This window comes from Pongo abelii, chromosome 5 (genome assembly GCF_028885655.2).
Source record: "Pongo abelii isolate AG06213 chromosome 5, NHGRI_mPonAbe1-v2.0_pri, whole genome shotgun sequence".
In the NCBI taxonomy this organism is placed as follows: Eukaryota; Metazoa; Chordata; class Mammalia; order Primates; family Hominidae; genus Pongo; species Pongo abelii.
In genome coordinates, this window is record NC_071990.2 from 146,344,623 (window position 1) to 146,359,772 (window position 15,150).

Below are 15,150 nucleotides of genomic sequence, written 5' to 3' on the forward strand. Positions count from 1 at the left end.
GCTTCTTCCTCTCCCTTCCTTTCCATTTACTAGAAATACCCTGACCCTTTCTCTGCACTGGCCTGTAACCCTTTCTTCCCCCCAAATACTGTTAAAGATTTACCTCTTTTGGAAACATTTACAAGCTAATCCTACCGTCTCCATGTTTTCTCCCAGTAGTTTACGATTGCCTGTAATAGCAGGTTCTCTCACGTTAGTGACAAGTGCTTGCCTTTGTGTGCTCAAATAATGTTTGGTGGATTGCCCCGTCTCCACTGTGAACTACTTTAGGTCATGGCTGTCTCTCATTTTGTGCAAATCCCCACTCAGCATAAGGCCGAGGGCAGTGTCATTGTTCATTCATTTGTTGGGCTCCAAGATTGTGCAGGAGATAAAATAGTATAAACAGACTTGATTCTCACACTCAAGGAACTCGTATTTGGAGAATGTTGCACATGGACCCAATGCACTGCTTACAAAAGATTCCTGCTGCTCTCAGAATGGAATGGTCTTTGCCTGGCTCACCTCTCTGTCCACCTCCTTCCTTCTGCTCCACCGGGGAATCACCATTTCATCATCCACTTAGTGATAGAAATGGCAAACTCTGTATTCCATTCCTCCTGCCTAAAAAGCACTTGTCCTAGCTCTTTGTATAGGTTGGTGCAAAAATAATTGCAGTTTTTGCCATTAAAAGTAAGTTAGGGTATTTCATTAAAAGTAATGGCAAAAACCTCAATTACTTTTGCACCAACTTAATACTTCTGTTCTTCCCTTGGCTGGTACACTCATTCCTGTAGGTCTCAATGTCATTGATCACCTCTCTTTTAATGAGGTTTTCTATGGCTCCTCATAGAACTGTTCTTTTCCTTACATGACACTTCTGGTGCTTGGTTTAGGCACTAAGGCAAAGTGTCAATCGTAACTTTTAATATTCTGTTTATTAGTTATTGTTTGCTTCTCCATCATGGGAGGGATCAGTCTGTGTTCATCTCTACTTAGGACCTCATACAATTTCTGGCACAGAGCAGGGGTTGCTTAGGACACATTGAGTGAATGATTTGAGTTTGAAGGTTATATAGCAGTACTCCAGAAGATGTGTCCAAGGAGATTTATAGCAGCACTTTTTAATAGTAAAACTTATTCAGTTTTGGCATATTTATAAATATAATACAGCCACAAAAATCAATGAACTAGTAATCAGCATCAACATGATTTAATCTTAGAACTATAAAATTAAATGAAAAAATTAAATGGCAGAAAGAAAATGTGTACCACTCTGTTCCATTTATATGCAGTTCAAACCCATGCAAAACTAACGCTATATACACTTTTAAAAACTGAAAGTGAAATACAAAGGTGAATGGTTACCCCGTAATTGTAAGAGGATGTAATTAGGCAGGATTTCCAAGGAGCTTCCAAGATAGTGGTAACATTCTGTTTTTTTCATCTGTGTGGTGGACTAATGGTTGTTTGTTCTGTTATTTTCTTTTAGACCACACATATGTATTTTCTGTTTTCCTTTGTATTTTGATTTTGAAACTTTATGTGATAGGTAATAGCAGAAAAGCAAAAGGGAAGTATGTTCTGAGGAGGGAGAGAGTCCTCTCATTATGAAGAAGAAGGCAGGTTTCCTTGATTAGTGGGCATATGAGCCAGGCTATAAAAGGCACCTGGGATTTAGGCATGGGGCATTTAATTGGGAATAAGAAGGGAAGGAGTTATCTGTGTGAGAATTAAGGTGTGGACGGTGTTCAGGGAATATCAAGTTATACAGTCTGAATGTAATAGCTTAGCTATTTTGTCCAATATCCAGAAATTTCCTTAAAGTTAGTTTAGGTCAATTTGAAGGTCATTTCTTTCCTGAAATTCCTTTCTGTTTTGTTCCTCAAGTTCTTAATTGTGTTGTATTTCATGTTTGGATATTTTTCGTTATAGAATGGGGAGCCATGAGGCATTTTCTGTATTGTGGGAATTTAGAGATAGGGCCAGAGGTGGAAGTATGCTTTAGGGACTATCTAAGAAAGACCAAAGGGCAGAGAACAGAGAATGGGTAAATAGTTCAGGCAAAGGATGATCAAGGCTGAGCTGGCTGGGAGTTGTAGGAGGGGAGATGAGGGTCTGGATTTTTAAGGCTGCCTGAGGAAGAACTGTTGACTGGGGGTATTGGGTAGTTGGTAAATTGTGGCGGGTAGAAGAAGGAAGGATGTTAGGCTATTTCACGGTTTGCAGACTGGATTTCATCATGACAAGAAGGCCAGGCCTTTATGGGCATAGGTTCCTGAAAGAGAATTATATAGCTCTTGTAGGGATCAGAGCAATGGGACGTGGGTCAAGTGTTGAGGCAGGAGATCAGCAGGAGAAAAGAGAATCTGGAACCATCCAAAGAGAAGCAATAACAGAAATAAAGGGAGTGAGTGAGGGCCTCAGGCTCACAGAGTGAAAGGCCAGATGTGAAACCTTGAGCTCTGCCTATATTTCTGGGGAAGAGGAGATAGGGGAAATGCTAAAAATAATAATAATTAAAAAATAAGAAAAAAAGAATGGCCACATAGCTTGACACCTGTAGAAGTGTCACAGAAGCCCAAGATTGGGTGCTTAACAGTGTTCATTGTTTTGCAGAACAGGAGAGTGATGATGCATTTCTATTCCATCCCCTGTGCCTCGTATGTGGGATTAAAGAAAAAGTCAGAAAGTTGGATAGAAAATGATTCTGCTGTTTGTTTCATTTACCACATGACTGAGCTGTCATTTGTCTCCCTTTGAAATGAGAAAATCTTAATCATAATTTTCTAGGATTTAAATGTAGTCAGTTCTTTAAAGGTACCTAAATGTGACACACTTCAGGAAGATTTACGCTTGACTTAGGCACTAAGACAAAGTGTCAGAGTAAATCACTAAAAATTGAAGACATGATAGTCTGTGGGATGTGGCAAATTAGTGTCACAGCTACAGAATGTATAACCAGGGAGACTTCAGAAAGAAATGCAAGGACAGCCTGATGCAGGAAATGCGCTTTTTGGAATTTGGTCTGTTGTCACCTGATGCCATGTGGGGATCCAATAGCAGTGCTATGTTACTGGCATAATTAATGTCGGAATTCAGAAAACTTACAGCCTTTTGGCCACATTTGAATATGTTCCTTGGTGTCTGTGGGGAGCTGTAGTTCCCTAGCTACTGCCCTTTATTAAACACTTTCCTTTGTCAGACACTTTGCTTCTGCCCTCTAGAGGTTTACAATTGAAAACTGTGTACAGTTGACACCCAAAACTTAACATTAACAGTCAATTAACACATATTTGATATGCTATGTATTATATACTCTTATTCTACAACAAAGTAAGCTAGAGAAAAGAAAATATTAAGAAAATAACAAAAGACAAAATATATTTAATATTCACTAAGTGGAAGTGATCATCATAAAGGGTCTTCATCCTCGTTGACTTCATGTTGATTAAACTGAGGAGGAGGAAGAAGAGGAGCAGTTGGTGTTGCTGTCTCAGGGGTAACAGAGGCAGAAAGGGTAGAGGAGGGAGGAGAGGCAGGCACACTCAGTGCTTAACTTTAATTGAAAAAACTCCACGTGTAGGTGGACCCTCACAGTTCAAACTGGCACTGTTCAAATGTCAACTGTACAGGGCAAAGAAATGAGGTAAGAATGACAGTGAAAACTCCAGGTGGTTCTTAGTTTTTTTCTGACACCTTCTCTAACTCATATGAAGCTTATTTGACTTATTTTTGTTATTAGCTTAAGTTTACCAATGATACATTTGACATCTGAAGGAAATGGATTGGTTCTTTATCCAGACTTGTATGTTTTATGCTTATCTCTTTAAAAAAAGAAAGTCTTCCCTGTTGAGTTGTTTTTGAAATCATTGTACTCTGTATGGGTTTAAAGCAGTTCTTTTAATTTGTAGATAACTTAAAAAATAAATAATTCTATGTTACTCAGACAGCTAGCATGGACACATTTCATATATGTCTTTAAAAATTCAAAATTATTATTCAATGGTTACAAATGGATAAATACAAAGGAAGCTGTTCATTTTAGTTAACTGTCAAAATATGTCATCTTTTTGAGAGAACAGTTTTTGCATCAGGCGAAGAGAAAGAAGTTGGTTTTATATGTATATAACCTTATTTTTTCTCTTTGCCTCTTATTTTTAATGCTAAAAGTTAAATATATAACATATATGTATATAACCAACTATTTTCTCTTTGCCTCTTATTTTTTAATGCTAAAAAGTTAAAAAATAAGAAAAAATAAGATTAGAGTTCTTCTGTTTTTTTATGCTAAAAGGTTAAATACAGAGACAGAGAAAGAATTTTATAAAAACTGATGTCTATGAGCAGACCTTAAATTAATGTGGGCTCTAATTTTCCTTACCCAGATGTTTAGATTTAGAAGAGTCATCTCCACACTCAATAAATGTATAGATAGATACATGGTAGTTTGATAATCTGCTTTGTCTCTTTCTTTTCAGTTAGTGAATGAATGACTTAAAATTGATTAAATTAAAAAAAATTTTGTCGTTTTCATCTAAACTCCTCCTTCAGGCCTTTGCAGGCCTCCCCTTGGGCAGTGTGTGCCTGGCCCATGCATTTCTCCTGTCTATTTCACTGTAGGCAAACACCACTCGTGTGTAAGTCACGCATCACCCACACTGCAGTCCACCATTCCTTAGAGCCTCTGGGCTTGAGTGAATTCTTGCCTTTTCTCAAGCACTTCTCTAAACCTGGAATTCTTTCCTCACTTCATGTGGATCTCTTGTATTTTATCCATTTTTCAAAGCCCGTTTCAAATCGCACCTCTCCAGGGAGCCTTTTCCAGTTGTCCTTCCTCTCCTAGAAGTAGTAGCTCTGGCAGAAATTTGAGTATTCTTCTCACAGGGCATGTTTACTCCTTTTAGTAAAGCCATCAGTATATCTTTGAGAGCAGGGGCTCTGCCTTCACCTCCTATGCACACCCTCCTGGCTGTAGCCCCAGCCATGCCTACCATAGAGTTGTACACATGAAGAGTAAGGATGGGAACAAATTTGTGAAGACCAATGGATGTGGGGACTGTCTAGTACTTCTTAGCTACAGGTCACCTCTGTGTCTAGAGTACTGACTGCTCTAGTACTTCTTCTTAGCTACAGGTCACCTCTGTGTCAGAGCATCATCAGAAGTAAACCAGGTTAGGGCCAGATTGTGACAATCTTATAGATCAGGCTTGATTCAGCAGGCAGTGGAGAGCTGTTATTTTTCTATAAAACCTGTTTTTTAATATGGAGCGTCTTCAGTAAATTTTGTATGTAATGATGTACATGATAACTGTTTAAGAACAATTAGTTTGTCTGTGATACAAAGAATGAAGAGAGCAGTGCACAGGCTGTTTGCAGGAATTAAGATGAGGAGAGCAGTGTAATATTTGAGAAGTGTTGCCATTTGGAGTAGATTGAGAGATTTATGCCTTGCTACATTTAAAAGCAAAAAGAGCCTGGCAAAGGGAAAGCCAGAAAAAGAAAGTAGGAAAAATTAATATTCCAAAGAGCAAAAAATGAGATAAGATTGGGAAGTGACAGAGTTCAGATTCAAAAGTACAGAAGTGTGGTAAAATGTAAGAATGGAAATGTGTTTGTTTCTTTAAAAGCTGAAATTTAGCTAAAAAGGATAGATTCTTAAATTGAAGAATCAAGCTAAATACTTGAGACTAGAAATGCCTTTGTTGTGATGTTGTTATGTAATGTAATGTAATGACTGTACACATTCCTTCTTCTCTCCTGGTTAGTGGATCTCTTAGAGTTGAGTACAACAAATGAAATTTTCAAACAGCACAAGTTGAACCAAAATGACCAGCTCCTCAGTGTTCCAGATGTCATCAACTGTCTGACAACAACTTATGATGGACTTGAGCAAATGCATAAGGACCTGGTCAACGTTCCACTCTGTGTTGATATGTGTCTCAATTGGTTGCTCAATGTCTATGACACGTAAGTTTATATTTTTTTCTCATTAAAATACAGTCATTGAATGAAATATGTTAATAGAAAATGTCTGATTTTTAAGTGATTTTTTTAATAAGTGCTTTCAAATTACTTTCCCAGTGGAAATATTTATGTTTGTTGTTGAAAATGAATGATTTTACAAATCATTGAGCTTCTTAACAAACAATAGAACAGAAAAGAATGTACATCTTTCATTTTAAAATTTTGCTTCAATTTACAAAGACTGTCAAATTTATAGTATTCTTTGCCAAAAAGCTAGGGGAAACAACATGGCTAAGTCCTACTTTCTTCTTGTTTCATAATGTCTCACAGTATTTCTTTTTTCAAAATAAAAAATCTTCTATTTATTGTTATGAATTACAATAATTTATTAGCTCATAATAATCTGCTCTACAATCTTTGTAATCCAACTGAAGAGTGATTTGAATGGCCATGAACAAGATAGTCTTTTAATATTTGCTTTATTTGCATAGTGGTTATGTGTGTGTGTATATATATATATATAATATATATATAGTGTTTTAAATAATTTATGCTACAGGACACTTTAATATCTGTCATTTAATTAGGTACTCACTGTTCATAAAGCACACTCTCAACTCCCAGCATAACTCATTTGCCATTAATTTGGCCCTTTTGAATACGACAGTGCATTTGTGAAATAGTCAGTTCTAGAAAGACCTGCTGTGGGCTGACATTTCTGAAACATTAGGAATTACTCATTGTTCTGGTAGGAGGTTAAAGTATGCAAAGATGAAATAAGAAAACTAGAATTGGGCCGGGCACGGTGGCTCACGCCTGTAATCCCAGCACTTTGGGTGGCCGAGGTGGGTGGATCACCTGAGGTTAGGAGTTCGAGAGCAGGCTGACCAACGTGGTGAAACCCTGTCTCTACTAAAAATACAAAAATTAGCCAGGCATCGTGGCAGGTGCCTGTAATCTCAGCTACTTGGGAGGCTGAGGCAGGAGAATCTCATGAACTCAGGAGGCAAAGGATGCAGTGAGCTGAGATCACGCCACTCCACTCCAGTCTGGGTGACAGAGCAAGACTCTGTCTCAAAAAAAAAAAAAAAAAGAAAAGAAAAGAAAACTAGAACTGTTGTTTTGCCTCTCATGCCCAAAAAGTTATTATCTGTTAATTAGCTACATGAAAATTTGTATTTACCAACCTTTGATTTAGAGATAAAGAAGATAGATGATCATTCATAAATGCACACATTTAGGAGCTGATTGGTTCTGTATAGGAAGTAAATAATGACAATAGCTTTAGCAATGAGCTGACTAAAAATTTGGATTTTTTTTCTATTCCTTTTAGTTTACATGTAATAACTGTACATATTTATGAGGTACACAGTGATATTTCAATACATGTATACAGTTTGTAAAGATCAAATCAGGGAAGTTAAAATATCCATCACCTGAAATATTTATTACTTCTTTATGTTGGAAACATTCAGAATCCTCTCTTCTATCTTTTGAACCTGTGAGATAAATTATTGTTTACTGTATTCACCCTACAGTGCTATAGAACACTAGAACTTATTCCCCCTACCTATATGTACTTTTGTACCAATTAATGAAACTTTCCCTATCCTCCTCTCTCAATTTTTTTTAATTAGAAAAGTATTTTATCTTTTAGTGCTCACAAATATCATAACAAAGTCTTTCTAAATAATCAGCCACTGTGTGCTTGAGGGCTCTTAAGAAACGCGCTGAAGCATGAGTCTCAGTTACCATAATGAATACGGGATTTGCGATATCTCTGTCTGATATTTTTTAATACATTTCATTTTAATGCACATTTTAAGTTCTCCTAGGGTAAAATATTACCATTAGCCTTAATCCACCATTAAGTTGCTCTTCAATAATTTAAATCCTCAGAAGATACTTTTCCATAGTAAATTCACCAAAATAGTTGGTCAAAGGTGTTTTAACTACAAAGCCTGTATCTTAACTTTTACATCCCAGGAAAATTACTAAATGCATAGAATACTTAGGAACTCCATTCAGTCCTATAGAATATGGTAGAGGTATACATCTTGAACTACATTTTAAGGAAGAACTGGAGAAGAGGTTCAGTTGCCTTCTATTTTCCATGGCTCTGACACAGTGTTTTGGTTTTCTGGGGCTACCATAACAAAGAATGGTAGACTGAATGGCTTCAACAAGAGAAATTTATTTCCTAACAGTTCTAGACACTAAGAGTGTGAGATCAAGGTGTCGGCTGGGTTGTGTCTTTATGGAAGCCACTCTTTCTGGTCTGCAGATGGTCGTCTTCTCCCTGTGTCTTCACATGGTTTTTCCTTGTCTGATGTGTGCTCATCTCCTCTTCCTCTAAGGACACCAGTCATATCAGATTATGACCCACTCTAATGACCTCATTTTAACTTAATTACATCTTTAAAGACCCTATCTCCAAATACAGTCACATTCTGAGGTACCAGGAGTTAGGACCTTAACCTATAAATTTTAGGGGACACAGTTCAGTGCATAATCTACACATATGCTCTTTTCACTGGACAGCCCAAAGGGAATAGTGCCACTTGGTTGGGAGGAAGCAGTGTGTGAAATGGCGTGACTCATATTCTAGGGAGTTAAATGTTGGCACAGTTCCACTTGCCTCCATCAAATGGGAATATGTGGGAAATGCTACACTTTGCCACTGTTTCTCATTTAGAAAGACAGTATCTTGAATTTCTCATTTTTCATTTTAAAGGAAAAAAATTTTTCAGGACTAATCTCCCTTCTATGTAAAAGAAAGATGGCAAAGACCATGCTGGATCAGAATGGTACCCATGCAGTGTAGCTTTCTATCTTGGAGAGTAGTATTGGGGATTAATCTATGGAAAAAACAGTTACTCTTATGACAGTAGTGTCAGATGGCCAGAGCTGGTTGCCCAGGTTTCTCTAACAACCATGATTTATTTATTAATCTAAATAATAGTTATTAACTCTTTTCAGCCAATAATTTTCTTTGAGAATCAGATAGAAATTACTATCTACCCTCCAATTAGGACATTACAGACTCATACATCTGTGAATCTGAGGAATGGTACCTTGTTCTAACACTTCTATTCATTCAGCCATCCTGACATTCACTCACTAATCATATATCCATGACTGCCTTCCTTCCTGGCATGTGATACAGCCAGAACTGGTATTTTCAGCTTCAGCCAGCTCTTGATAATGAGTGATGCACACACAGATCACAGAATTCTCAAAGTAGAAGGATTTGGGGATCTTTAATTCTGCCCTTTTCTCTTTACTAATTGAAAACCTTACCCGTTGAGACAGGAGAATTTATCTACCTATTGCATATTAGTCATAATTAAAGAACTAGTGTTCAGTCTTTTGATAATCGTTTGACTATTCTTACTATATTTCTATATCTAGGAAACATAGTACTTTAAGTGAACAGTTTTTTTCCAATTTTAACATGTACCCACCTCCTGATATTCTGAACTTTGTAAAGAAAAATTATTTTCATCTGTCATGGATGACAAGAATTCAAATTTTTGGTTCTGGTTGCTGTGTGAGTTGGCAGCTACTTAACATTGGCATCTTAATTTTTCATCTGAAAAATTGAAATAAAAATATCCACTCTGCTTACCACACAAAAGGTGATTATGAAGGGCAAATGAACTAATATATGTAAAAAGTACTTTATAAAGATAAAATTGATTTCATTTATGAATTTGCAGCCTCAGTCTTCTTCCCAGATTAAAAGATCTTAATTTCACAATCTTCCTTCTGGATTTAATGGAAATTAAAAGTGTTTAAATCATGATATAAAGCAATAGTCTGGAGTACTTGTTTTAAATGTGTTTTTTTCCTACCAAAAATATTAACCTCATTTGCAGCAGTGTCATTTTTTCCACTATTCCAAAGATGGTATAATTTTATAAAGTAAAAGTCTTTATAGTTAAACCAATTTAAAGAGTTGCCTATGAAAACTATCAGGAGACTAAATATGTCAACACTGGGCTATGTCACTCACTAATATATTTTACTGTCTCCCTCTTGTGTCTCACATCCACATAGCTTATTTACATCAATGTCCTTTATTGTCTGGTCCCACATAACCTGTACAGTTCGCTCAACCAGTTCACCTTGATGCGAGTCTCTGACCCACCTGAATGCATCTTATTTGTTTGTTTTTGTTTTTGTTTTTGAGACAGAGTCTCACTCTGTCACCAGGCTGAAGTGCAGTGGCGTGATCTCAGCTCGCTACAACCTCTGACTCCCTGGTTCAAGCGATTTTCCTGCCTCGGTCTCCTGAGTAGCTGGGATTACAGGCACCTGCCACCACGCCCAGCTAATTTTTGTATTTTTAGTAGAGACGGAGTTTCACCATGTTGGCCAGGATGGTCTCGATGTCCTGACCTCGTGATCTGCCTGCCTCAGCCTCCCAAAGTGCTGAGATTACAGGCGGGAGCCACTGCGCCCGGCCAGAATGTGTCCTATCTCCGATGCTCACACCTCTGCCTCTGTGCCTTTGCTCAGGCTTTCTCTGTGATACTCTACTTTCTCCTACTTGGGACAGTCATGCCATGACATACCTTCTGTGTCTGATTTTGGGTTTATCTTCTCTGTCACATGTTGTGAAACTAATGACTACCTAGACTAAATCATTAATGATAGGCAGCCACAATGATCTTGTACTTGATGTTTGATTTCCATACATAAAGGATTGTCTCATATGTTTTCTAGTTGTATTCTTATCTTACCTTCATCAGCTAGTGTGTGAGTTCATCGGGGTGGGAATCATGTCTTCTACTTTTCCCTTGGCCCCAACAGTACACAGAGCAATGCCAGTATCACAGTAAGCCTTTGTAACTGGTGATGGTGTGATGAATGGGTGATTGACAGCATCAGTTGTCTTCCTGATGATATTCCTTTCTTGTGTTGTGACAGTAGAGTGGGAGTCATGCTTTAATGCGTATTATTTTGACCATTTTTCCCTGTAGGGATCACTTTATCCACATTCATGTACTTGTCTCAGCCCATTCACAAAGCCTTCTGTTATCCTCTGCAAGTCTATTGTCTGACTGGGTCCAGAGAGTAAAAATTTACTGCTTTTGAAAGGAAGCAAACATTGTCTGTTTCATGTGATAATTAGGAAACTTGTAAAAAATATAAAGTAGAAACACAGTTTGTAGCTTGGGTGTCTGTAGGGTTAATGTGAAACTAGTGTTTCTGTAATTGTGAGAAATGATTATATTAATTTAGAAATTCTGCTTAGAAGGCCTATGTTTATTTTAATATTAAGTATTAATCACTTCATAGGTTAATTCAGAATGTCATATACCTACATACTAAGGGTTCAGTAACTTTATTAGGTATGATTTAATATAAATTATAAATTCTAGCCTATTGAGGGAGTACTTTGAAAATACATTGCACCAATCCCTAAGCACAATTTCCTTTCTTATTTATTGCATACTTTATATGTCATAATATGCATACAGAAACTTCCTTCAGTACATATAGTTGAGAATGGAAGAATATCAATTAGTATAAGTAGTAAAAATATCAATAAAATCAATGATTAAATATAGTTTGGCAAGAAGACTGCTTAAAATTAAAGTTATGTGATACAAATATTTATGTTTTTAAAATAGCACAAATTATTAACTTTTATACTTTCATATATTTATGTAAACTTTTAGTTATAGGTTTTAAGTGTGCTGTACTTGTGTATTAAAAACATATAAGAAAATGGACAATAAAAACCTAAAATGAAAATGGATCCTAAATCTGCAATAATAAAGATAGCAATAAAGGCTTTTTTTCTGGGCTATGTGTTATTCCATAGCAAGGATAATATCTTATTAATTTTTGTAATTATCTTCCAATCCCTAGGACTGGAACTACTGTGACTAACATTTGGTAGATTACTCAGTAATTCTTTGATAAGCAATGAAATTAAGAAAACTCTGTGCTTTTAAAGATAAAAAAACATGTTTCATCTGGTCGACTTATAAGTGAAATAGAAATGATCTGTCCTTAGCATTGTGTAAAACTGTGTTCTAATGTTGATTAATTAATACATTCTGGTTTTAATTATAATTTGATACTTCCCCAAGTAGGGATTTTACATCTGTCTAAGATCACTGACTATTAAAATTGCAATAGTAATTTATAAAAACTGCATTGACAGAAAATTAACTATATTCTAAGGGCGTATAATTTGCTGAATACTTAAATACCAATATTTGTACTTAATTAATACTTAATTACCAATTAGTATTCAGCAAGTTGTAAGCTCTTAGTATATAGTTAATTTTCTAGTCTATGTTCTTGTTTTAGATATATCACTAGACTTTTCTTGCTGTATGAAGTCACATATATAGTGTGTGTAGCTCTAGCTATTTTGAATCTTGCATCTACAATTATTAACATAGGTTTAATTCATAGTCTTTTTTTTTTTTTTTTTGAGATGGAGTCTTGCTCTGTCACCCAGGCTGGAGTGCAATGGCACGATCTCGGCTCACTGCAACCTCTGCCTCACAGGTTCAAGTGATTCTCCTGCCTCAGCCTCCCGAGTAGCTGGGATTACAGGCATGCACCACCATGCCCGGCAAATTTTGTATTTTTAGTAGAGATGTGGTTTCTCCATGTTGGTCAGGCTGGTCTCGAACTCCCGACCTCAGGTGATCCGCCTGCCTCGGCCTCCCAAAGTGCTGGGATTACAGGCGTGAGCCACTGTACCTGGCCAATTCATAGTATTTTTAAAGGTGAAATCTTTTCAGCTTTATAATAATCATTTTCATTTTGTTTTAATTCATTCTTAGTTCATGTTTTGTGTGCAAAGTGACTTAAAGCTGTATATTCTTCTAGACTTGGCCAAACACCCTGTTAATATATGTCATGAAATTATAGTATAGGTTTAATATTAATTGTTAAAAGTTAATAGAAAAGTTGCATCTTTAAGACACAATTATTTTTGATGGTTTCCCCCAAGAAAATAGATATTCAGAAACAATGAACATGCTGTATATGGTTTTAAATGCATCTAACACATTAACATTCTTATAATTTTAGGGGTCGAACTGGAAAAATTAGAGTGCAGAGTCTGAAGATTGGATTAATGTCTCTCTCCAAAGGTCTCTTGGAAGAAAAATACAGATGTATGTAAGACCTTTCTTATACCAACAGTGTTTTTAGTAATAATAATGATTATAACAATTTATTGGAAACTTACATTATAGAATTTGTTAGTAGTAATAGTTCTCTCTCTTTTTTTAACCCTTACTGTGCCTATACCAAGTTAGACAAAGGGTGGCAGTGCAAAGACTTGGGGCTTTGTGTGAAATGGAAAACTGATTATAACTAAGAGGTGAGGTACCAGGATGGAGTGAGACCGAACTACAAATTATGTTTCATTTAATTCTTAGAATAATCCCTCCATAATGTAGGCATTTGAGATTTCCATTTTCTGGCTGAGAAAATTAATGCTGAGATAGGTTAAGAATCTAGTCTAAGACTGCAGAGCTGATAAGGGATGGGGCTAGAATTAGATACCAGGTTTTTCTGACTCCAAAGCCCAAACTTTTTTTTATTTCTTTATACTTCCGAAGCTTAAAAGAAAAAGATGAACTAGAACCTTTACGGACATAGACGATAATCCTAAATAAATATATTTTACAGTTGTGACAAAATAAAACATGATTTTAAAATTTTTATTATATTTGGATTTACCAAATAAATCAACAGTGTTCCTTTACCTGTCAATTAATGAAAGGTATATTGGCTTTGGAAAAGGCTTGTGTTCAGGAGCCAAGGAGACCTGTCTTCAGATCTCTACCACTTAGTAGCTGAGTGTCTTTGGGCGGGTTATGTGATTTCATTGAATATTGCCAACTAAGAGGTAATAGTATTCCCATTTTACAGTTCAAGAAGTTGAAATTTAGCAAATTTTCTTCAACTGAAAAAATGAAGCTAATAATTCCTTCTTGGAGAAGAATTAGGAGTAATGTTTAAGGTACCTAGAAATAGCAGTTGTTGAATAAATGGTAGCAATTGCCGCTGAGTCCCCAAACCCTTAACTACTATCACATATCTTTTGATTTATTTTTGTCCATAAAATGTGAATTTGATCCCACCATGTATACTCCCAGATGATTCTTTACAGAGAAATCCATACATTTGTGAGAGAGGTTTAGGGATATTCTGTAGATGGAGAGATACTAAAAAACAATAGGATGTTTGATTATAGGCCCTGTAAGCTTAGTTCAGTTTTGTGCCTTATGTGAACATGCATACATTTTAAAAGCTTTTATTTTCTGGGATTTCTGTGAGGTTATTGGATTTTGAATTTCAGGTCTAGACCATGATGGCTTGTTTTTCCTACATAGTTTGACAAGAATGTCAGTGAAAAGAAATGTGGATTTATATAAGATGAAAAGCTGATTGTAGGATTAGGAGATAGGGTGCTATGACGGAGTGAGAGCCTAGTTAGCCATGCAGAAGAAAGCTTTGCCCAAGGCTTTTGCTTTGTGGCATTTTATCCAGAATTTAAGTAGTTTTCAGAATCATAATCATGGAAAGATATAATTTCAAAAGCTGAAAACGTTATCTTTTTATAATGATCAGGAAAGGAAAATGTTAATTAAAACATCAGTGTTACAAAATTAGAAATGGATTTTTTATCATCTCTGATTTGGGGTTTCTTGTGCTTCTGAAACAATTAGGGTTCTCTGAAAGTAACAGTTATAGTGTGGAGCTTACTCTGAAATATTTGCAAATTCAACCTCAAAGCTTACACTGTGGATAATTCAACATTAACTTTCAGATTTTGGCAGGGGAAGCAGAAGGCTCTGCAGTGAAATTTCTGATATTTAATTGAATCCAGGAAGTATGCCATTTTAGGACTAATTAAGAAATCTCATGGGTTTTAATTTTTAATCTAAGTCTTTACTGGGATATCCAGACTTTGGAAAGTCCTGGGGTTTTGTTTTGCTTTTTACTTTGAGGACCTTCACCACTCTGATTCCAGTTTCTGTTATATCATTATTGTTTCCTTTATTAGAATTAATATTCAAGACAGTTTGCTCTTCAAATGCAATGGCAGGGCCGCCATTCAAGATCATTGGTATCTGTCTGAACATTGATTTTATTAATACAATGCCCAATGTCAGTGTCTTCACCCCATAACACCTTCTTCTCTTGGTCCTTTCCTAAGAA

General features: G+C 36.1%; 1 protein-coding gene across 9 annotated transcripts in view; it reads left to right on the forward strand.

Annotated features, from left to right (window-relative positions):
* The window catches only part of UTRN (utrophin), a 573,989-nt gene that overhangs the window by 497,197 nt on the left and 61,642 nt on the right, over window positions 1-15,150 (forward strand). For all 9 annotated transcript variants that reach the window (XM_063724628.1, NM_001372253.1, XM_024247835.3 and 6 more), the window contains 2 exon segments: window positions 5,748-5,949; window positions 13,009-13,094. In XM_063724628.1, coding sequence (XP_063580698.1) covers window positions 5,748-5,949; window positions 13,009-13,094 — 288 coding nt within the window.